We start from the raw sequence: 24,526 nt of genomic DNA, 5'->3' as shown, positions 1-24,526 counted from the left end.
ATCCTCCTGCCTCAGTCTCCCTTGGGCCTAAGCCTTCATGCTGCCATGGCATGTCATCACATGGTATTTCATGCTTGTTCCAACCAGGAACCAGGGCAAAAGAAAGGTCTTTGGTGTCAATGTAATACGAAACTTTGTGCTCATTTGCCATTGTGGCAGTTCCTAGGAAAGATCCTAAGAACTTCTGGGCAAAAGGCTGAAGACATATAATGGTTTCTTGGGAATTGAGGGTTGAGGTAAACATTTCTAAAATGTACAAAAAAGTTAATTTTGAAAATCTGCTGCTCATTTGTTATAACTTCAGAGTTTCAATTTTAATTATTTTAAAAATTCCCTCTAACAAGCACACTTTCTGAATGACTACTGCCTCATCATTTGGCAGTCAACTCTTGAAACCTTGGCACTCTGAGCAATAATTAGGAGTATGTCTTAATGTGCATCCATTGAGTTAGTTTGCCTGGGAAGAAGCTGAAGGATGTAAGTTACATTTTTGGCTCTAACACTCACTAGCTCTTTAGATTTGTAACAGCTCTTGCTTACCTTCAGATGCTTTTTCTGTAAAGAGGGGTAAGCAGAACTCAACTTGTAGGGTTCTAGTGAGGACTGTGTTAATGTAAGTAAAATGGGGAACTCAAAAGTTCCTTTTGTTGTTATACAGAGGATCCAGAGTAAGCAAAAAATAGTTAGTTGCAGCTATGAGGCCATCTGATGAGAAATGATGAAAAATCAACTCTATATGCACCACCTCAATCTGATCCAATCATTCCATAAACATTTATTGAGTGCTTAGATGCCAAGTTATTATTTTAAGTTTTGTAGACACAGTTACTGTATTTAACAGGACAGATAAGGTCCCTACATTCTCAGGTCTTATATTCTAGCTGGGAAAAACAGACAATAAATGTGTGTAAGTAAACAATAAACTATCAAGTAGCAATAAGTGTTATAAAAACAAAATAGGGTGCTATGATAGGAAGTCACTGGGTGACTACGGATGACAGACCTCTCTGAGGTCATGACATTTAAACTGAGATCTCAATGACGTGAAGGAGAGAGCCACAGGAGGGCCTCTGGCAATGAATCTCTGTGTGGTCCGTGGAACCCCTGGGAATCCCGAGACCCTTTCAGAAAGCCAATGAAGTCAATTCTGTTTTCATGGTTATACTAAGATGCTATATGTCTTTTTCATAGTGTTGACATGAGCACTGCTGGTGCAAACGTAATGGTGGGTAAAAATGCTGGCATCTCAGTATGAAACAAAGCAGTAGCACCAAACTATCAGTTCTTCACTACCATACACTCACCATAAAACGGGGTGCCAGTTTCACTTATAAAGGAACTTGATCAAGCAGTAAAAATTATTATTTGTACTACATCTCAACATATAACATTAACACTCTGTGTGACAAAACAAGATGTGCACATAAAGTACTTTTGCTGCATACCAAAGTATGATTGTCATCTCAAGGAAAAGCATTTGTGGCATTAAGTGGCAAGCTGCACAAATCACTCTTTTCAGAGAACACCATTTTTACTTGAAAGAATGACTGACAAACGAAGGTTACTCAGACTTGGGTATTTGGGAGATATTTTCTTGAAATTGAACAAGGTGAATGAGCTGTCACTTCAAGGAAAACAACTGACAGTATTTGTTGCCAATGATAAAATCTAAGCTTTCAAATAAAAATCAGATTTTTGGAAAATGTGTATTTCCTACTGTGAGCTTGGCAGCTTCCCCAAATTTGAAAGGCTTTTCTGGTAAGACTGATGGTAACATTAATAGGTGACTTTTTTTGAACATTAAGATAGTGTCATCATTTTGAAGATCTGTGTAAGTTGATAAAGCAACATGTTCCAATCACACAAAATCATACTCGGTAAAAGATGTGATGTGCAAGGTAGAGTAATGAATTTTAATATAACGGAGTTTGAAAAGTTCATTGATCTGGCTTTAGATTCCATATTGCAACTAACTTTTAAGAAGTTACCACTTGTCGAATTTTAATGTAATATCAAAGAAGAACATCCACAATACTTGAAAAACCTATTAAAATAACTCTATCCTTGTCCAAATACGCACATGTGTGAGGTTGAATTTTTTCATATAATGAAACCAAAATGACATATCACAAGATTGAACACTAAAAGAGATATTAGAATTTAAATGTCTTCTAGTATGCTGGACATTAAAGGAATTGGGGAAAATACAAAACAATGCCATTCTTTTCACTGTTGTTTTATCTTGAAAAATATACTTTTTCATAAAGATATGTTATTCATGTTAACATGTAGTGGGCTTATTATTGTGATTTAAAAATTAATAGCTACTTTAAATGTTCGGTTTTAATTTCTCATAAGGTAAATATATATAGATAAAACCCAAATAAACGAAAGCTCTTTGGGGTTCTTGGTAATTTTTTTTTTTTTTTTTGGAGACAGAGTCTTGCTCTGTCACCCAGCCTTGAGTGCAATGGCACGATCTTGGTTCACTGCAACCTCCATCTCCTGGGTTCAGGCAATTCTCTCCTGCCTCAGCCTCCCAAGTAGCTGGGATTACAGGTGCCTACTACCATGCCCAGCTAATTTTTGTAGTTTTAGTAGAAATGGGGTTTCACCATATTGACCAGGCTGGTCTTGAACTCCTGACCTCAGGTGATCTGCCCACTTCGGCCTCCCAAAGTGCTGGGATTATAGGCATGAGCCACCATGCCCAGTGGTAATGTTTAAGAGTATAAAGGGGTTCTGAAACCAGATTAAACAATACAATTTTAGTTTATTTAGGTCTTGCATAAGTTCTGTTAGATTTGTTCTGAGGTACTTAAATTTTTGTTGTTATTATCAATAACTTTTTAAAAATTACTTTTCTATTACTGGTGTATAAGGCAATTAATTTTTATTGATATATATTGTATATTGATCTTATATCCAGCCACTTTGCTAAACCTTCTCACTGGACTTATTCTTTTACATCAGTCTTACTATTAGTACAGGGTTGGCAAATTATGATCTGTAGACTAGATACAGTCTACCATGTTTTTAAAACAATATTTTATAGGAACAGAGCTATATCCACCCATTTACGTATTATCTATAGCTGCTTTTGCACTATACTGGCAGAGTTGGGTAGTAGTGAGAGAGACTATATGGCCCACAAAGCCAAAAATATTTACTATATGCCTTTTTACAAAAAAAGGTTACCAAACCCTGTATTATGAACTCCACTCATAGAACTAACTTTTGGCTCTGTTGATACCCTATATAGTATTTAAAATTTCAATTTAATTAATTCTGTTCTCATCTTTATTCATTCTTTGTCGTTCATCTTTTTTTTAACCTTCTCAAAGTTAGCTTCTTAATTTTCACTTTTTCCTTTTCCAGTAACAAACCTGCATGTTTAGCACATGTATCCCAGAACTTAAAAGTAAAATAAAAAATAAAAATAAAAAAACATATGAGACTATAAATTTTCCTCCAAGTACAACTTTTACTGTATCCCACAAGTTTTGATACATCATATTTTCATTTTCATTCAATTCTAAGTATTTTAAATTTTCCATTATTACATCTTTGATCAAAGAATTATTTTAAAATGTTAAAAAATTTCCACATATAAGGGGAATTTTGGGAGGTTTATGTTTTAGCTACTGAATTCTAATTTAATTGTATTATGATCAGATAATGTGGTCATTATATTGATTCTTGGAAATCTGTTGAGACTTGTTTTGGGGGCGTAGTATAAGGGCAAGTTTTGTAATTCTTCCTTGTGAAGAACACATATATTATAATTGTTTGATGCAAGATTCTATGAATCAAACTATTTAGTTGTACTGTTTCAATTTTATATACCTTTACTAATTATTTGTTATGTGCTTGACCAAGCAATAACTTGGAGAAATGTGAAATTTCTCTATAGTTTTATTAATTTTTGTTTTATGTTTTGATGCTATATAGAAATGTTATACCTTTCCAATGAATTAAAACCTTATCAATATGTAGTGCTCTCTCTACCTTGATTAATGTTTTATGTCTTAAAGTCTTCTATCTATCTATCTATCTATCTATCTATCTATCTATCTATCTATCTATCTATTTATCTATCTATCTATCATCTATTTATTTATTTATTTTTGAGAGACAGGGTCTTTCTCTGTCACCTAGGCTGGAGTTCAGTGGCATGATCTTGGCTCACTGCAACCTCCGCCTCCTGGGTTCAAGCGATTCTCGTGCCTCAGCCTCCTGAGTTGGGATTACAGATGCAGGCCAGCATGCCTAGCTAATTTTTTGCATTTTTAGTAGAGACAGGGTTCCGCCATGTTGGCCAGGCTGGTCTCGAACTCCTGGCCTCAAATGATCTGCCTGCCTCGGTCTCCCAAAGTGCTGGGGTTACAGGCATGAGCCACCATACCGAGCCCTTAAAGTCTGTTTTGACTGATATCAACAAAACTAGTTTAGCTGCCTTTTGATTGGTATTTGCTTGAATATGTTTTCCATCCCTTTACTTCTGATCTTTCTTTGTCTTTCTGTGTTAAAGGTATATTTTTCTAAACACTGTATAGCTGAATTGGTATTACATTTTTTAAAAAAAATCTTAATTTTTACTCTATTTTTTAGCCAGAAAGTTTAGGCCAGTTACATATATTGTGACTGCTGATATATTTGTATTTGTTTTTATAATATTATTTTCTATTTGGCCTACTTTCCTATGCTTTACGCATTTTTTCTTTTTTCTTTATTGAACATCAGGCTTAGAAGTTATATACTAGTTCTTTTCTTTTAGCAGTTACCCTTGAAATCCAAAATTAGTACTTTAACCCCTTCAGAAAAAATGGACCTTATAATGCAAACTCTGATTATCTCCTTCCTCATATATAGGAAGTTTTACACAGTATTTTAAACCAGCAATATTTGTTTAGATTTGCCTACATGTTTACCGATTTCTTTGCTTACCATTTCTATTTTTCAGACCTTTTGCTCTTTTCTTCTTTCTGAAGTATATGCTTTTTTTTTCTTCTTTTAAACAGACAGGGTTGTGCTTTGTCATCCAAGTTGGAGTACAGTGGTGTGATCAGGGCTCACTGCAGTCTTCCACTCCTGTGCTCTAGTGATTCTCCCACCTCAGCCTCTTGAGTAGCTAGGACTACAGGTATACACCACCCATTTGGCTATTTATTTATTCTTGTAGAACCAGGGTCTCACTGTGTTGTGCAGACTGGTCTTAAACTGGCCTCAAGCAATCTTCCTGGCTTGACCTCCCAAAATGCTGGGATTACAAGTGTGTGTCACCATACCCAGCCTGAAGTATATTCTTTGAAGTTCCTTCAGTGTAAGTCTGCTGGTGGTAAACTCCCTTAGGTTTTGTATGTCTGAAGAAAATATTTCACTCTCATTTTGAAGGTTATTTTTGCTGAAAACACAATTTAAGTTGAAAATTATTTTCTCTCAGAACTTTGAAAATATTTTACTGTCTCCTGGATTTAGTCATTGCTGTTGAGAAGTCTGCTGTCAGTCTAAGTATTGTGCCTTTGTGGATGTGGCCTGTTTTCCCTATGGCTTCTTTTAAGAGAGCTGTCTTCAGTGATTTACGGCATAAAAAGTTGTGAATGCTTATTTGTCTTTTTAGATACACTGCTTCCTGTATCTCTGGATCAGTATTTCTCATCTTATTGAAAAATTCTGAGCCACAATCTCTTTAAATATTGTCTCATCTCCATTCTGCATATTTTCGTTCCCTTTGACCCTCTAAATAGGCTTATGTTAGGCTTGCTTATTCTGCCCTCCAAACTTATTAACCTCTCTTCCTTACAGTTCCATCTCTTTGTCTGTTTGTGCTCCATTGCATGAAACTATTTGTTTTATTTTCCAGTTCATTAATTAATCCATTACAAAAAAGCTTATCCACTAAATTTTTTGATAATTACTTTTTTATTACTGAAAGTTTTCTTTAGCTCTTTTTCAAAAGTGCCTGGTGATTGTGATAGACCACTGCTGTTCACCATTTTTGTATTCTATATTTAAGTTAATTTTTCTTTATATAAGGTAGTCTAGTTTCTTCTTAGCTGATAATTCAAACATCTAAAGTCCTTGGTGAGGAAGGAGTAATCAATACATTAATGCTACTTTTGCTGACTTTCACTCATGGTGGTTTGTTTCCTTGTTTGATAATCTTTTTTGAAAGCTCAAGATCCTAATCTGTGAAAAAAACTAGAAGCCTAAATTACATTTGCTTTTTCTGGAATTTAGTGGTACTACCAACCTGGGCTATTTTATCTCCCTTCTAGAATCCCAGGCTTAAACTGGGGGAGTTGCAGTACAGTCCCCATTTGCACCCCCACATGACCATCACACACAAACACAAGTGATGGGTAAGTCTGCCTTTTCTGGCTTGATTACTGTTGACATATATGCACTTAGCTACTTGTATTTTTTTATTAGATATTTTCATTACTTCCTAGGAGTTCTAAAATGCAACAGAGATACCCCTTGGAGTACAAAGTCTGTTATACTGGCAGAAGAGGAGGTCCTCTTTAAAAGTTTTTAGAAAGTAGGACAGTCACATCTGATTGTAGATTTTGAAGAGCTTTTTCTGGATTCTCTGTAGGAATGAACTGCAGGGAGGCAGGAATGAAAGCAGAGCCAGGTAGGAGGCTAATGTAGTAGTTTAGGTGAGAAACTGAAGCAACATGTCTGAGAGAGGTAGCAGAGGAGATAGAAAGAGGTGAAATGACTTGATATCTGATTGGGCATAAAACAGTAGGAGTTTTTGATAGTTTGGACGTGGAAGGTGAGGTACAGGACCCCTGGCTGATGGCTGATGGTGTCATTTACTGAGATAAGAATAATTGGGAGATGGACAGTTTCCAGTGTCTGTGTAGGTTAGGGCCTGGGTAGAAGTTAAGAGTTCTGTTTTGGATATGTTAAGTTTGAAATGATTATCAAACATCCAAGTGGACATGTCAAGTACCCTGTTGCATATATAAGTCTGATATTTAGGGAAGAGAGCTGCGCTGAAGATATAAATTGGGGAGGTGTTGCCATAAAGGTTTGGAAGCAGAGGAGATAACAAGTGAGAGGGCAGAGAGAAAACATAGGGACAGCCTGAGCCCCAGGGCACATCAATTCAGAAACTAACAGAGGAGGAGACAGCAGCGGTGATTGAGAAGGAAAAAAAAATCCAAGAGAGGAGCTGTCATGGAGGCTCAGAGAAAAGTGGGTTCCAGGAAGAAGGGAGTGATTGACTGTGCTGGAAGCTATTGAGAAGCTGAGGAAGATGAGGCGACAAGGTGGTAACTGGTAGCTTTGATCTGAACAGTTCTGGTGAAGCAGTGGTGTCAGAGACTTTAATGGAGTGTGTCAAGGATAACAGGAGATGAGTCTAGATAATACCTATAGACAAGAAGTTCGAAGTGTTTTGTGTGAAAGGGAGCAGTAAAGTGCAGTAGAAGCTAAAGGAGAATGTGACATAAGGAAGTTTTGTCCTGGGGAAATATTAAAGGTTTTTTATGCCAATGGGAAAAATTTAGTGCAAAGGGAGAAACTGATCATGCAGGAAAGAAAGGGAATATTTTCAGGGAAAATATTCTTCAAAAGATTAAGCACCTGTAAGTCTTTAAGAGGTGATGTGAAACATGTGCGTGGCGTGAGTCATCCTTATGACCTACAAGACAGAAGGGCTAGGACACCTATATTACATAAGGACTTGGGGGCTGAGTAATCTTTATTCACCAAGTTCTCATGAAGTCTACTCCACCCTACCTTCAAATTTACCCATTTCACAGCAGCTAGAGGTAGAAACTATAGAACATATCTGATAATTATGATCCAAAAGTGTTTGGGTAGTTATAAAAGTAGGTGATTAACTCAATATACAGCTAAAGGGGTCTTACAAAATTTCCTAGTTTGGTCTCTATCCACTTTAGGCAACTGAATCCTAAAGGTCTTAGAATGGACACCTCACTATCCCTTGGGAATTACTTCTAGGATGCTATCACCATGCAATGTGTCTAGCACAAATAGCAATTTCCTCTTGTTTTGTGATTAATGGTCATAGGATACAGCTGAACTGTAATTTTCTTCACCCAAAGACCTTTATGTACTAGAAATTTACTTTTTCTTCTCTAAGCCAAACAACCTCTTTCTCTTGATTTTCCTTTACAGATCTTATTTTGTATCATTTGGCTAGTCTTCTTGACTCTTTCCCTTCTCTCCAACTGTTTTTTTTTTTCCCCCCTAAAGTGTAGTGACCAGCAATTAAGAAACTACTCAAATAAAGTCTGAATAATCCTGAGAGCAGTGTGGGTATTTCAACATGTCTCCCTTAGACAGATGAAAGGCTGACCTGGCTCTGCCAAGACTTGAACATATTCCAGTTCCTGCTGATCTGGGAAGTCTCTTCCACTTGCGTTTTTCTTCTTTTACCTGGCAATTTGAATAAAATGAAAATACAACCAGATGTATATGGAAAAGAGTTTTCAGTGTACCTGTTCTTTAAAACAAGCTTGAGCTTTATGTAAAAGTCAAAATGTGCACATACCAATTCCTTCTAAAATGTAACAAATATCTAAATATACCAATAAAATGTTTTGTCTCTCAACTGCATATTCCACAAAGTATTTCTTAAAATCTAAAAGCAAGTATTCAGACGAGGTAATTAATTAAGTGAAGTGTTGGGTTTGGAAAGCCTTCTACTATTTTGAGGTTAATGATGGTTGAGAAACTCCTATGGGGGTGTGTGTGTGACAGAGATTCTGCCTGCTAATTACTTCCCAAGAAAAATCTAAGCATCCAACAATCATTCTAATTTTTCCTAAGGAGCATGAAATATCACATCACATTACATTATGTTATGCCAAGTAACAGGATGTTCTTGGGGTAACATGACAAAACAATGCAGCTGGGAAAAACAAATTGAAAGGCCAAGTGATGTGCATATAGTTTTGGGTAGGTAGTGCTATAAAAAGAAAGCAAAAGGTGCACACTGATAATAAGAGGTGACTTACAGATTTTGATACCCACAGGTGATTTTAGGAAGGCAGCTTTGTTTTCACCGTAAGATTTATGCTCTAAGCTTTGGCTCTTTTACTTACATTTGTTTCACTCTGAAAAAGCACTGGAGCCCTTTTGAACTTCAATTTTTTCCTCTGTAAAATGGGAATACTACTACCCACTCTACCTCTTTCATATGGCTGTTGTGAGATTCTAATGCCTGGTATATTTAGGTGTTTTATAAATGTCTAATTGGATACCGATAGATATCTGAACTGGATTTAATATTCTGTATGTCACAGATTCCAGTCTGTACATTTTTCACTTAATGATATTTCAGAAGGAAGGATATATCTTACTGCTGGTGGCTTATATTTTAATCAATTTTTTTTCTTTCTTGGTGGTACATAATATATTTAAACCAATGGCCTCTTAGAAATATACCTAATGTAAATGATGAGTTAATGCGTGCAGCACACCAACATGGCACATGTATACATATGTAACAAACCTGCACGTTGTGCACATGTACCCTAGAACTTAAAGTATAATAATTTAAAAAAAAAGAAATATGGCAAATAAAAGAGTTGGGAAATGGCAAAAGCACTATGCAAGTATCAGTTATTTATTCAGAAAACGAGATTCTACCAAAAGTATCCTTTATGCAAGGCATTCAGAAGGAAATGAAAATGAGTAAGACTGGGTCCTTAATCTCAAGAAGAGTGCAATGCATGAAATGCATGACTCAGGATAACTCAAATGCCAAACAGAATGTGATATGTGCCATTTGAGCAGCATTCCCAACTTGGTACCCTGTGAATGCAGAAGAGGAAATAACTTTTAGTAGGGTCAACCAGGGAAGCAGCATGGAGGAGGTGGCATCTGGCCTGGCCTTGACAGATGCATAGTATCGTAACAGGCACATATGGGAAGGGGAGATACCCTACGCAGAGAGGACAAGTGAGGCATGGACACAGGATGCACAGTGAATATTCTGAGGAATATGGTCCAGACAAGAAGCAGTCCAGACAAGAAGGAGCGTGGGGACTGTGATGGGTTGCTGGCTCTAGGATATTAGAGGTCTGGGCTCAATTTGGTGAATGCGTTAGGCTCCTGAGCAAGGAGCAGCCTGATAAAAGTGGGGCATTAGGAGCATGTGCAGGGGCACTGGTTAAGAAGAGGCTGGAAGCAGGGGCATCCTAAAGCAGGCCTTGTGCAGGCTTGAAAAGTCCAGCTAATGAGTGGGTAGTGGGGGTAGAAAGGAAATGACAAATGGATAGTAGAGCCATAGTTAAATGCTAAAGATCCTTAACGAGAATCCTAGAGAGAAAGCCCATTTCACAACTGGACAGAAAGGATGCACTGAATTGATGTTTGACTGTGTGCTCCTTGAGGATGAGAACTGCATGCTTTGTACATTGTTGTATCCCAGCACCTGGTACATGGTACTTATACAATAACTATTTAATATACTCCCTTCCTCCAAAAATTCTATTTATATTTTTAATTCAATTCAGCAAGCACGTACCTATCACGTGCTCGATGCCAGACACTGGGGTTGGGAAGAATGGGCTGATGTGGTGGACTGTTTTTCAAATGGCTACAATAATTTATTCTTTACAGAGTCTTGGGCAGCCCCTCCAAAACTGACTCGGGGAGCCATAGGACTTGCTTTTATCAAAGGCATAACAGAAAATATGAGGTAAGCAGAAACTTTAAAAAAATAAAAAAGTCTGCACATTGATAAAGTAATGCGTTCCAGTCCAGACAGGTTTAATATGAAATCCTTGAGGCATGTCCAGCAGGCAGTTTGGTATAAAGCAGTAGGTCCTGCTGCCTTTTTTTTTTTTTGACTCCTGAGGCCACCATATAAAGAATTCCAGGCTAGCCTGCTGGAGGATGAGAGAGCATGTGGAACAGAGATGAGTCATCTCAGGTGAGGCCTCCCCAGACCAACCATCCTAGAATGGGGGGGGGGGGGGTAACAACCTTTTTCTTAAAGGACCAGCAGTAAATACTGTAGGCTTGTGGGCCATATGATCATACCCATTCCAACTACTCAGCTCTGCTGTTGTAGTGCGGAAGCAGCCATAGATGATATGGGAGTGGCTGTATTCCAATAAAACCCTATTTACAAAAACAGGTGGCAGGCCTGTGGGCTATGGTTTGCCTACCTCTATCCCAGATTATTCAGCCCCAGTCTGAGCCAGTCCAAACCAGAACTGCCCAGCCAATCCACAGTATCGTGAGAAATAATAGATGTTTGTGGTTTTAAGCCACTAAATTTGGAAGTGTTGTTACACAGCTAATGCTAACTGATGAAGCTGGTATAAAACACATAAAGCATACACCTTGTTTGAAGGCACTTAAAATCCACTTGTGGAAGCAGGACATGTGTGGGAAACGTTTAAATAACCATAGAAGGCAATGTGACTAAATGTCAAAATGAATGTTGCAGGAGAATTAGAATTATAAGGATTTATAAAAGGGAAAAATTAGTTTGGACACACAAAAAACTTGGGCAGCATATCATGAAGAATGGGTAGAATATGACAGTTCCCTACACATTCCTGTTTCTTTTTCACTACTTTTCTTTATGCTGCCTACTTTTATGTCTACGTACCGCAGTAAACTGGACGCCTTCTGAGGGCAGGTCTTATTTTCTATTTTCTAGGTTCCCAGAGTCCAGTGCAGTGCTTGGTTCACAGCCAGGCTCAATATATACTTACTAAAGAAACCAATAAGCCCACAGCTGGAGAGGAGAAAGAGCATGTATGTGGAAAAATCAAACCTAATGATCAAAGAACACTGCACAGGAATTCGTGTGGTGCATACGAGAGAGGCGACCAGTGGCTCAGGGAGAGGAATGAGATTGGGGTAAGTAGAAGCTATAGCTGGCCAAGTGACTCTGGGTCATGGGTTGGGGGTGATGAGGCAAAGTGAAGGACCCTGACTTTCAGGGAGTTAAAGCCATATGTTACTGGAATATGTGACCTAGTTGACATTTATGAAGATGAGTTTGGTGGCAGAGGGTAGGGTGGATTCCAGGCAAGGAGAATAGTTAGGACAATTTAGTAATCCAGGAACAAGAGAGCAGACTAGCCTAGGAGATGGTGGGAGTACCAAGGTGTCAGGTCCTGATAAACACCAAATAGAGCTGAGCATGTGCTTCAGCATAAACGACAGAAGAAAAGAGAGACATCTCAGGCATTCCTTCATGCCACATTTACTGGGTACAAGGTATTATTAAGTCATGTGTTCTCAGCCCATGAGGACACTCAATAGAACCATATTACATTTGGAACCAAGATACATAAGGTCAAGGACCCCACTTTACTCATGGAGAAACACAAGACAACCAGGAACTGTGAGTGAGGCAGCTGCTAGAGCGGGCAGGGCACAAGCTTTGCAGTGACATACACAGCCTTACAGCCTGGCTCCATTCTTATTAGCTGTGTGATGTTGGACAGACCACGAACACCACTGATAATGGTATTCACCTTGCAGGCTGGTTGAGAATTATAGAAAGGGTGGGTGGTGTACATAGCAGTCCCTGAATAGAGCAGGCACTCGTATGATTCACAATTACAATAAAAGCAACATGTAATAGGGAACACATGAATGGTATAATTTGAGTGTTGTAATAGGGCAGAGAAAGAAAAATAACTTTTGGCTGGGACAGTCACTTTGGATTTGAGAGTGAGAATAGCATGTGGTCTGGTGGCAAAAAATGAGGACGATTTTGACAAGTAGGGGAAAGGGGAAGGTCGTTCCAGGAAAAGAAAACGTTCTGTGGAAGGGAACAGAGATGAAAGACGGAGCCGTTCTTGTGGAATGTGGTGGAATTTAGGTTGGCTGTTGCAAGGTGGAAGGTGAGGCTGGGAAGCAGGTTAGGGTCAGAGCGCAGAGTGGCTTGAATGCCAGGGAGAGGAGCTGGGATGTTACGCAGTAAGTAGTGAGGTGCTGCTGAAGGATCCTGAGTGGGCCAGTGACGCGATCAAACCCCAGGTGGCACTGCGAGTGTTGTGGAGGCAGGAGACACTCATGCAAGGAGGGCACGAACAAGGTCAGGCATGCCCCTTCCAGTGGCCAGAGCCATGGCAGGAGAGGGCATGTGAGAGAGGATGCAGAGGACGAACTGGCCACATTGGGGAACAGTGAAGGTGGGGAGGGAGAGGGTGGAGCTGAAGTTCACTATGAAATGAGAACACAGACTGACTGACTGGCTGAACATAACTGACTGGCAGTTAAGCTGCCATTGAGCTTTGTTTGTTACGTGTTCAACACTTCCAAATGGTGGTAATCGGCTGTGCACAAGACATGGTTGCTTCTCCCCAGGCCAGGGGGTGTCACCAGACACATACGTTCTTTCAATGGAGGGAGATAATAGACTATGCATGCAGTGTGGTCACAGTGTATTTATCATTGTAGCTAGTCCCCAGAGTATACCACAGGACTTGACATATACTAGATGCTCAATAAATGTTTATCGAATTCATTCATTCACTCAACAAATATTTATTAAGCACCCAATCCATGTTGGGTGTAGTTCTAAGCACTGGGGATACATCAATGACTATAACAAATATTTCTGAGGTTCCTTGAGATCTCTGTGCATTCAGTTTACACCCAAAGCATAAACAAAATCACTTGGTATTCAAGAAATGCTTGGTATTTTTTTCCTCCAGAGTTAAAAGATACTTATTTGGAAAAGTATCAAACATCTCATTTGGAATTAAGTTCAGAGCTTTTAAAAAATTGTGGAATTAATTTTGAGATTGAAATTAAACATGACATGCTATAGAATATATTCACTCAAGCAACCATTTAGGAAGACCTAACTTGTAAGCTCATCTCAGGCACCACTGAGTATAGCAGTGATGAATCAGAAAGTCCCTGTCCTCAAAGATCCTATGACATAATAATAAGGATAAAATAAAGACAAACACATTGCACGGTAACACAATGCTAGGATGCCCAAATATGTCTTGCTTTTTCTTTTCTCCTTGTCCTGCTTAAGAGGCTAGTTAGCCTCCACCAGGTATGCCCTTACTCTCTGCTTTACCTAGCTAACAAACTGGCACCTGTCACTTGCTGTCTACATCACAGCTGTTTGTGAATGTCTTAGGTCCTCTGCTAGATGGTGAACTCTGAGGGTGGGGTCTAGCTTTATTCAACTCTGCAGAGGCAGTGTGGGGGATACTAAAGATAGGAACAAAGTATTGTGGAAACTCAGAGGAGTGAAACTTGAAAGCTCAAGTATCTTTGCATTGGTTTATGAAAAAAGGGCAAATGTAAATGTGTACTTGTGTGCAAGACAAAGGTCCAGATCATTTTCTGGTGAAAAGAAGAAAACTGCTTCTTTTTTAAAAGATGTTACAAGTTTCCTTTAAACAGAGTTTGGCAGCTGACGAAACCATGGACAGCAAATGACCTCGAGTGTTATGTGAGATTTTAGAAACAAATAAATGTACTGTGAAAAATAAAGCTAATGTCTTTATATTTCACAATAAAAGTCCTCACATAGCACCTTGGTTTTCAAAGTGCTTTTGCATATGTCTCTTCTCATGTGAATGTCAGGACAATGCCGGGGTGTCCACAAGGTAAGCATTTCTCTTCCTGTACCTCCCATGGAGACGCTGAGGCCCAGGGCTGCCGGTGAGTCACGAGCTGACCCAAGAGGCAAGAGCCACGCTCTTTCCCATAGTCAGGGGCTCCCAGAGAAACACCATGCTCCGAGCTGACCCAAGAGGCAAGAGTCACGCTCTTTCCTGTAGTCAGTGGCTCCCAGAGAAACATCATACTCCATAAGAGGTGGGGAGAAACAGTTTTTTGTTGTTGTTGTTGTTTGTTTCCTTGGAAAGGAAGAAATTCAGCTTTCTGACCTAAAAATTAGAAATGACTGGAGTGGTAAAAGTTATTCTGCTAAGTAAAAATCAACATAGCTAAGTGGGAGAAAAACCAGAAGAAATTCTACATATTCTAAGGGATGCACCTGGAGAGTGTGTGGCTTCCGTTCTGACTTTTATATGGATGAGGATAATTAGCATTGCTTTCCTGTAAACTGTATTCAAATTTCCACAAGCAGCAATGCTCCCCTGGATTCGCACTGTCATCATTAAATCACACTTACAGCATGTACCAGTTTACACCCCGGCACTAAGTAAAATACAATTTCCTTTCTTCCTTTGATTATTTTTCCTTCCTTCCTTCTTTCCTTCCCTCTGTCTTTCTGCTTTTACTGTTACTCACACATTTACTGAACTAGATCTCATGAGGATTCCTGGGCATCCACAGATGAATGAGCCACAGTTCCTGATGCTCGAGTCACAGACTAGGATGGGAGGAAGCCTGAAGGCGGGATTGTATCACTCACTTCAGTGTGTGCCCCACAGTCCGCTGCTGGGTCTGAGACAAGGACTTGGTTCCTGAACACTGAGTGGATGGATGGAAGGATGGATGAGATGCCTGTATCCGGATGGCAGTGTTCCAATTTCTGACTCAGTAAAACAGTTGAAATTTCTCCTCCCCTTCCCGTTGCTTTTTCTGTTTCAGCAACCCCCTTTCAATGAGAGAGGATGTGAACAAGAGAATCAAATTGGCATTCTGAAGCTCTTTATTTAAAGGCACGTATTTAGCAATTTGCTATGTCTGAGTTAATATATGGGTTAAGTTCCCTGTGAATGACACTCTCCTAACTTTAGCAACGTCATAAAGACAATCAGTTGCTGTGTGTCTGGCAAGTTAATGACTACAAGCCCAAGGGATGCAAGAATGGGAAAATGTTAACGTAAAAAAAAAAGACTTTAAGCAAATGCAGAGGAAAATGGAAAAGGACTCACCACTCCCTCCCCAAAATGCTGCATATAACATCTTGTTTTGAACAAAAAAGTTCCTGAGAATATTATTTTAAACTTTGTGCTCATTAGAATAATCCTTTACAGAATGCAGACAAGGCGGTGATTAGGGAAATTAGCGGGAGATAAGGAAGAAAAGAGTATTAGGAAAAGATGGAAGCAGAAGAGGAAGGAAGAAGAAAAAGCAGAGAAGACGACTCCATGTTAAGGTGACAGGGAAGCAGGAGAGGAATGCGAGCATGAGGTCAGGTATGCAGGCAGGTAAAAGAGAACCTTCCGAGAACCTGACTGGCAGAGGTGGGTGAGAAAGGACACTCCTCTACTGTCTTCCTCAGCTCCAGAGGGTGGAGGCTGACAACACGATCATCTACTCTGTGGCAGGTACTCTGCTGGGGACTTTTATATATAACATTTTATTTACTCATCCAGTTCAAAGCCACCTGCAAGGAAGGAAATTATGTCCATCGTACTGGTGACAAAACTGAGTTCAGAGGTTGTCAGTCGAGGAGCAGGGGCTCTGGACAAGCAACCACCTACAGACAGCACATTGCCATCCACAAAGGACTCCTTCATCTTCCTTAAACCTCCTCAATTCTGTGAAGTGAACAATATCATTTCCATTTTGCATGGCAAGAAATGCAGGCTTCGAGGGAGCCACTCACACAGCTAGCAAGAGACCAGGAAGCACATGGACTGGGACTTGATCCAATGCTCCTTCTGTTTCACTGAACAGCCTCCTTGAGGAAGTAGCTGGCTCCCTTGTTTTCACCCCATCCCCAGCTTTATCCTGTAGCCTGTGGCCAGATGACTGCTGAGTACCAAGCCAAGCAGACCCAGCATGGCGGTTGCAGTTGATGTCCCAAGATCATCCTGACTGTGATTCTGCATGGAGTGAGGACTCTGATTCTTTAAAATACTAGGGTTATCTGGTTTGTGCTCCTGCACAGTGCAGCAGTCTTGTCTACAGCAGCCCCCGCCTCAAACATGGCCCCAAAAGACAATGACTCTCATTCTAGTAACAGGGGGTTCACTGTTACTAAATGAAGCCACAGGTTCCACTGTGGGCTAGCTGTATCTGGAAGAAAATTCTTGTTTTGAGCCCAAATCTCTTTCTCTATAATTTCTTTTAGTTCTGCATTTTCTAGAATAACAAATGTCTTTCAGATATCTAAATGCAGCTTTTGTGTCTTTCCTTGTTTTTCTCTTCTCCAGGTTAACCTTTCTCTGTTCCTTCAACCACTGGTTACAAGACAGTCTCTGACACCCTCTCCATTCCTGATGCTGTGTTCACAGAGCACTCAAGTTTGTTTATTTTCCTTTTCTTTCCTTTGTTTTTTGTTTTTTTGTGGGGAGTCAGAGTCTTGCTCTGTCACCCACGCTGAAGTGCAAGGGCATGATCATAGCTCACTGCAGCCTCCAACTCCTGGTCTCAAGCAATCCCACTGCCTTGGCCTCCCAAAGCACTGGAATTGCAGGCATGACGCACCACGTCCAGTTTATGTTCCTTTTCAAATGTACTGGTATAATACTCCTAATGTGATCTAAGTACTGCAGAATCTAATGAAATCATGACTCTTCCTTCTGTGGGCATGAGACCTCTTTTGTCACAGTTAGGATAATGTTAACTTTTTCAGTAGCTACTTTGTGGAGGAGAAAGCTAAGTCACCAAGGTCTCGCAGTACAGCATAATAAATTCTGCGAAGGAGGCAGTCAGTGGGCTATGGCATCGCAGAGAAGGGGCAGCAAATTTTGCCAGAAAGGAGCAAAGAAGCCTTCTTGGAGATGACACTTGAAGAACAACTCAAAGTGAGAGCAAACCAGGTGGAGAGAGTAGAAGGTCTTTCCAGGTGGATGGAAAAGATTTTGCAAAGATGAGCTGGTGAGAGAGAACATGGCGGTACTACAGCCCTTTCTTCCCCATTGCTTCTCTTTTCAATTCCTTTCTTCAGCCTTTCTCTGACTTAGCTTCACTTTTGGATGTTCTTTTCAGTTAAGGCTTGGGAAGACCCTTGCATAACACAGGGGTTGGGGCGCCGATCCCCCACGCAGTCGGAAAGCTAGGTATCACTTCTGACTCTTCCAAAACTTAACTAATAGCCAGCTGTTGGCTGGAAGCCTCACTGATAACATAAATAGTCCATTAACACATATTTTGTATGTTATATGTATTATATACCTACAATAAAGTAAGCTGGAAAAAACAAAATGTTATTAAGAAAATCATAAGAGAAAATCCATTTACTAAGTGAAAGTGGATCATCATAAAGGGCTTCATCCCCACTGTATTCAAAATGAGCAGACTGAGAAGGAGGAGGAAGAGGGGTTGGTCTTGCTGTCTCAGGGGTGGCAGAGGCAGAAGAGGTGGAGGAGATGGAAGGGAGGCAGAAGAGGCAGGTACACCCGGTGTAACTTTTATTGAGAAAAAATCCACGTATAAGTGGACCCACACACTTCAAACCTGTGTTGTTTAAGGGTTAATTGTACTATGTTCTCCTGTTTTAAGAAGCATCTGTTGCATGCAGTTGAAGGTTCTTCAACTTGTTTACTGTATAAGTATTAAGTGAGCATTAAATAGCCAAAGTACTGGCGGTGTTACTGTTAATAAGTAGTTTTGGGGCCTGTTCTCCGTTTTGGAGGCTGCACCTCTACTTGAGTGAACTATTTGATTAGGGTAGAAAAGCAAATGGTACCCTAAGTATCAAAAGATAGCCAAAGGTCACTCAGGGCCATGGGCTGGACCACAGTGCTCCAGGGTCTTTGCCCCGTTATGAGCTGACCTGTTTTTCTCTTCAATGCCTCCGGCCAGCAGTACTGAAATGAGACATTTTAGGGTTTCCAAACTGTTTCTAAGACTGTTAGTCACAAACTCTTATCAAGCAGTTTTCTCCGGTTAGATAGCAGACAGGCTCAGAGCCTCACCTTTGCAGGTCAAAGCTCGAGAAGCCCTCCACATGATAATTCACACATCTGTTATTTCTTTTACCTGTCCCTTCTCTGCCTTTAGCTTCTCAGTCATCCAACCCTGCCTCTGTGAAAAGTACACAATGACTCAAGGCTTTTCTTAGACCTCTGACAGGTGAACAAAGAAAAACACCTTTCACAAATCCATCTTATCAAAGGATAGAAGAAGAGAGAACAGAGCCTTTAGTAAAGAACCCTAAACATCCCACCAGAAAGTCCCAAACAACCCTGAAAAGTGAGAATAAAACTACCAAAAGCTGACAGAGGGTAACAAGCATTATTTCCAACCCACACTTGTCCTTCTAAAAAAAACCAACCCGCTACTGAAAAAACCCCTGAAATGTATGAAATCTAACATCGTTAACATATTTCCTGTCCTCACATAGCTTATAAAAATGTTTCTGAGCTTTTCCCTGGCTCATTTACAACGATGAGAAGGAGCAAAAAGGAAATGCAACAGATGGTACTGAGGGAGGAGGTACTACCATCCTCGCTCGCAGTCATCCATCTTCACAGTAAGTCATCCCCGCTTGGGCGAGGTTTCAAACGTTTTTCAGATGTACCAATGGCGTATTCTTGCTCAAGAACAATGAAGATGAGGCTCCTTTAAAAAGCTTCAGGTTAGAAGGCATGTTTACTACTGTCTATTTTTGTTGCTTCTAAAAGAGATCACCTCAGCTTTCCCTCTGAACCTCCCAAACTGACTCCGCGAGAATCTAATCTGGTACTGATTTAGAGCTGACAGGTGGTACATGCATAATTAAAGATGACCTAACACAGAATGCTCTCATTCCTGGCATATTATCAGACACTTAAGCAAAGCAATTATCAGTAGGCAATCTTTTCTGTCAACAGAGATCGAGATGAAACATTTCTTCAATTAAGAGAATTCTGCAAAGATGCTGTACATATCCATCTGCAAATACTTGAAAACCTTTAGAGATGAATACTAAGTCAGCTCAATGAAACACCTTTGGCCAGTTAACACATGCTCTCCTCTCCTCCCACTTTTCCTGGAAGGTCACATTTCAAACATCAAAATCAGAACCATTTTAAGGTGCCGCCAGACACCCTGATGTGAGCGGACAAGGAAATCTCTGCATTTTTCTGCCTTGCTGAGGTTTGCAATTATAACAAGTTTTCCTTAAAGGTTCAATGCAAAAAAGGACAGGGTTCACCTTAAAGCAAATTGAATTAAAATTTCCCTTCAAAGCAGGATTATTCGCTCCCCGTGCTCCACCCATGTCAGAAGTATTTAGAGAATTATTATCAAACCTTAAAACTTCGTCTTGAATCTAAGTGATTTAAAGGATTTTTTTCTTTCATTTTGAAGAAATCAATATTATTCAAAGAAAAAAGGGACTTGACAAAAATGGAGGAATTTCCCATTTCAGGGGAAGGAGGGAAGAGATGCCGCATTTCCTGATAGAGTACTGTGCTTTTTATAAATTATAGTACATGCACTTTGTAAAAATGAATGCATTTAAGCTTTCCTTAGAACAGAAATTGCTTTAATGTTATAGCGAGACAAGTGATTTTCTTTTCTTTCTTAAAAGGGTAGTTTATAAGTTAATGGTTTTTTGAAGCCCATGTAAAAATTGCCTTCCACAAGACAGAGAACTTCACAATGTTTGTGGTGCATATTTTGCCACATTTCACAAGAGGTCTTATTGTTTCAATTCTTATATCCTTATGTCATATGTGAACAAATGACTTTATTGTTCATTTGAACATGTCTTTATAGGATCTCTGGTGGTAGAGCTAGTGTTGTTGTTTGCATGTTTTCCCCTCAACAAGCCAGAACAAAAGTCTCTTTTTCTGAAGCACTGGGAACTCAGGGACCATGGCAGTGTGGCAGTAGCTGTCAGCTGGAAACACCATAATGATAATGTAAGTGAAGTGCTCACATTAAGGGGTTGACTTCTGACAAGTCAAGGTCTATAGAAAAGTTTCTGCTACAGCAGACATTATGGTAATGCAAAACAGAAGTACTTAATAGAACAATTAAGAATCATCCAGTACACTATTACTGCAGTAGGACTCAATTCCTTTCAAGATATGCTTTCCTTGGAAGAGACTCCATTCAGAATATTAGGGAAAAAATATCAGTAGCCTTTGGGGAGAACATACTCAGATGGGAGGTGGAAGTGATGGCGGGATCATTAATGGGAGATTCAGTAGGACTCAAAGCTCAAGTTCATTATATTTCTTAGAACTAAGAATAGCTTCTGAATGAGTACTCACAATTCTCCACAGACCTATTTCTCCTAAGGAGCTCCCCCTTTCTCCCTTTCCAATTTTAATCTAAGAAAAAGAATAGAATCCAGACAGACATGGGTAGGTAAGCAGGAACAAAGGAACCTCTACAGAATGGAAGAGAGTCTAAGCTAGTTCCATTTTAGATGCTGTTAAATCCCTTTGACCAGGATTCAATTTAGAACAACTCAAAAGATACAGTTTGATAGCATGCTGCATCAAGAGGACAGGAAAAAGAAAGAAGTCACATGTGTAATGTTGTGGCAAACAACAAAATGTGATTTCCCAGTGGATGTCACGGACGAAAAGAACATTTAAGATATAAGGCACATACTACCATTAAAGTAAACAGAATACAAAAGGGAAAGATTTCAGTGAGTTTATGTAGGGAGAGACCCTCATTTCTCACACAGCTCAGAGTCCCTGACTTTTGTAGGACTTCAGTGAATAAAGCAAAGTCTGTAAGCACAGCCTTTCTATGCTGAGGATGATATATGGCACAAAAACATTTTACATGATGCCTTTTACACTTAGATATTATTTTAGAATCATAAACTAAAAGCATTTTTAAGGTGGAGGTACCCTGCATAAAATAGAAGTATCTTATTGTTAACCAAGGCATCTCCTGTCCACACTCAAACCTGGCTTTCCAAGTATGTTGGCTTTACTATTTTATGATTGGATGAATAAAATAAGACTGTAACAAGGCTACAAAATAAATTACGATACCCTGACCCCAACGGAGTATTATTTTGGATAGAATAAAAGTAAAATCCAAGATATTATTATCATCACTGCGATCTACTTGTGACCCTGTTTCAGAAAGGCTGCTAAAAACCTGCCATTTGGAAGCCTTGTGGAGACATTTTTCAGAATCCTATGTATTCTCTCTGTTAACTGATCAGAGATACTTCTCAGGTTTATTTCACTAAGGACAAAGTATGACACATACTTAAGAAAGAATGGATATTGTTTCAGAACCTCTATCCATTCAGGAGAAGACACTTGCTTTTTAGTTAAGAAATGACTGTGACTAATTCCAGAGCACCTGGTATTGGCTTTTTCAAGAATGAGCATTTGAAATCAAACTGGAAAATGGTGACTAGCACATCTGCAATGATCTAGATGATGGTAACAGATGATCCAGAGATGGTAAGAGACAGATAAACCCAAAAAGGGTGGCCTCGCTTTGCTGCAGAGGGATAAAATAGAAGAAGTGAAAAAAATGATTTTTCTCTACAAGTCCCACTCTAGGAATCACCCTTGTTAACTTTGAGTTCTTTCACAAAATGAAATGTTATGTGCCAGTACAATCTGTTTCCCTTAGGGATGGAAGGTGATGAGGGGAGACCAGTGACAGGTGAGATTTAAAGGCACGTAAAGGAAGGGTGGAAAAGAAATGCATTATGTTACCGAGAGAATGAGGATTAAATCTTCATAATGCGTGTGAGATTCTCACAAAAAGAAAACAAAACAAACGCAAGTTTTTACTCAACACCTAATGTCACCCAGCTGTGAATAAAAGAAAAAGAATCTCACACTGACCAGTTCATACAAATCAACTAACACTTATTCCCTTATGGTCCATTGTAACCCATACTCCAAGCAGACATGATGTTCTTTCACATGTACACATTTGTAACTTTCTGAAAACTAATTAGCGAAGGAGAATACAAAATAGGCAGGTATAATGGAAACCAGTGAATTCCATCCCTGAAGCTAGTTGTACTGTAATATCTTCTGCATGGTGCCAACAGCCCCCTTTCCCTCTGCTCATTCCGACACAATGCCTTCAGGTCTGTCTAAATAACGTAATTTACTAGAGTGGAATTCCCTTGGTACCCTGTGCAGTACTTGGTGACAGTATCATTTATACTCCACCGTGCCGTGGCCTGACACTGATCCATCGGCCTTCATCCCTCATTCAGAGGAAAGCATACAATTTCACCTTCCTCCATGCCCTTCTCTGGTGTGCATGTACACATTCACTCCACTCAGCCCTAATTACAAACCTGGGTTAAAAGACTCTCATTAGATTTATATTTCTCATTCCAAATGTCAATCTTGTTGAAAATTCCCGTTTTCTGGAGGATTCATCCATTAGCAATAAACTTTAAAGCATCCTGTGACTGAGTGCATTAAACCAGCAATGCGGACATGCACTTAAAATACATCATTAGAGAAAATCTCCATTGCAAATACTTTACACTATTCAACCAAAGGAATAATGAGCCCCGCCTGGCCAGTACCCTCAAACTGCACATGAAAGATAAGTTAAAACTGGCAGTTTTGCAGGAAGAAGCACACGGTGTATCCACAGGATGCATTTCAGAATCTGTCATTCCTTATGAAGGTGTGGGAGGGAATCACAGCCAGGGTCTAATTTATCACCTTCTCTCACCTATCATTTTTACAGAAACTTCCGTCTATGGCAAAGGGCAAGAGGGATGGCAAAGATAATGGGGAATATATGAGTGTGCGGAGGGAACAGAAGCTGTATCTGCAATGCCAGGAACTTTGAAAGTCACCTAGTATGATTTGCTTGGCCTGAAAAGCATTCTTCTATTTCGTTAACGGAGAAAAGTGGAGAAATCAGCATTGTCTGTAGACACTGGAGGAAGCAGGGTATCATTTTAATACAAGACAGATTTCCCTGGCGGAGTTGACCTGAGAAATGTCTTTATTCCAGACTGATGGTTCTTAACACAAAAACCAAAAATCTGATGAGAATACTAATATGTAAATTGTAAGTCACAAATTGTATCTGGGACAGAGATGGTAGGACCGTCTAAGAAAAGGAAAATTTGAGGAGGATTAAAAAAAAAAAACAACCCAGCAAAATACAACAATTGAGAAAACTAAGCCACCACTGTTTTATATCTGTCCTATATTTTAATTCCTTAGCTTATAGGTTTAATTCATCACTTCTTGTCAGGTCTCAGGTGAGGCAAAGTTAAGGTACAGTCATAACTTCTCTTTAACTTTGATAAATGAAGAAACAGAATTCTAGGAAAGTCCTGCAGCAGGTTAAAGGGAGACTAATTTGAAGTCTTAGCATCTTATCCTGAAGGCTAACAAAAAAGTTATGTCCACAATTATGACTCTGTATTGTGAAATACACAATATACTTTATAATGCAAAACTTTGGTGGGTGGAAAAGGACTCTAGAAGGACAGGTATACATTGTATTAAACAGAAAATAATTTGCAAAGCATAATAAATAAAAATAAAAGCAACAGCAATTGTTTTCTGCCTTTCAGCATCTGGTCAATCTGTCAGATTGTTCAGTAACCAGAATTATAACAGATGCAATATTTTCTGTGGGGAATTACACCACCACGGAAGCTAATTGCTCCTGAAGTTTTGCCCATTTCCACCTGAAATATTTTTTTAGCCTTACTTGATTACAACATTAGCACTGTCTTTCATAATGTACACCAGCAGGTACTACAATTAACATGCACAGATGT

The 24,526-nt window shown here is 39.5% G+C and overlaps 1 protein-coding gene across 12 annotated transcripts in view; it reads right to left on the bottom strand.

Annotated features, from left to right (window-relative positions):
- Positions 1–24,526, bottom strand: part of LOC105496587 (BTB domain and CNC homolog 2) — a 368,815-nt gene that overhangs the window by 123,796 nt on the left and 220,493 nt on the right. For 8 of the 12 annotated variants that reach the window (XM_071096719.1, XM_071096716.1, XM_071096715.1 and 5 more), the window contains one exon: positions 8,336–8,415. The exons of the other annotated variants lie outside the window; for them this stretch is intronic. In XM_071096719.1, coding sequence (XP_070952820.1) covers positions 8,336–8,359 — 24 coding nt within the window. In that variant the 5' untranslated portion in view covers positions 8,360–8,415. The remainder of the gene's footprint in view (positions 1–8,335; positions 8,416–24,526) is intronic. 12 annotated transcript variants of the gene reach the window in all.

Source organism: Macaca nemestrina, chromosome 5, assembly GCF_043159975.1.
Source record: "Macaca nemestrina isolate mMacNem1 chromosome 5, mMacNem.hap1, whole genome shotgun sequence".
Taxonomy (NCBI): domain Eukaryota; kingdom Metazoa; phylum Chordata; class Mammalia; order Primates; family Cercopithecidae; genus Macaca; species Macaca nemestrina.
The sequence above is the reverse complement of the archived record's forward strand: the minus strand, read 5'-3'. Positions and strand labels throughout refer to the sequence as shown.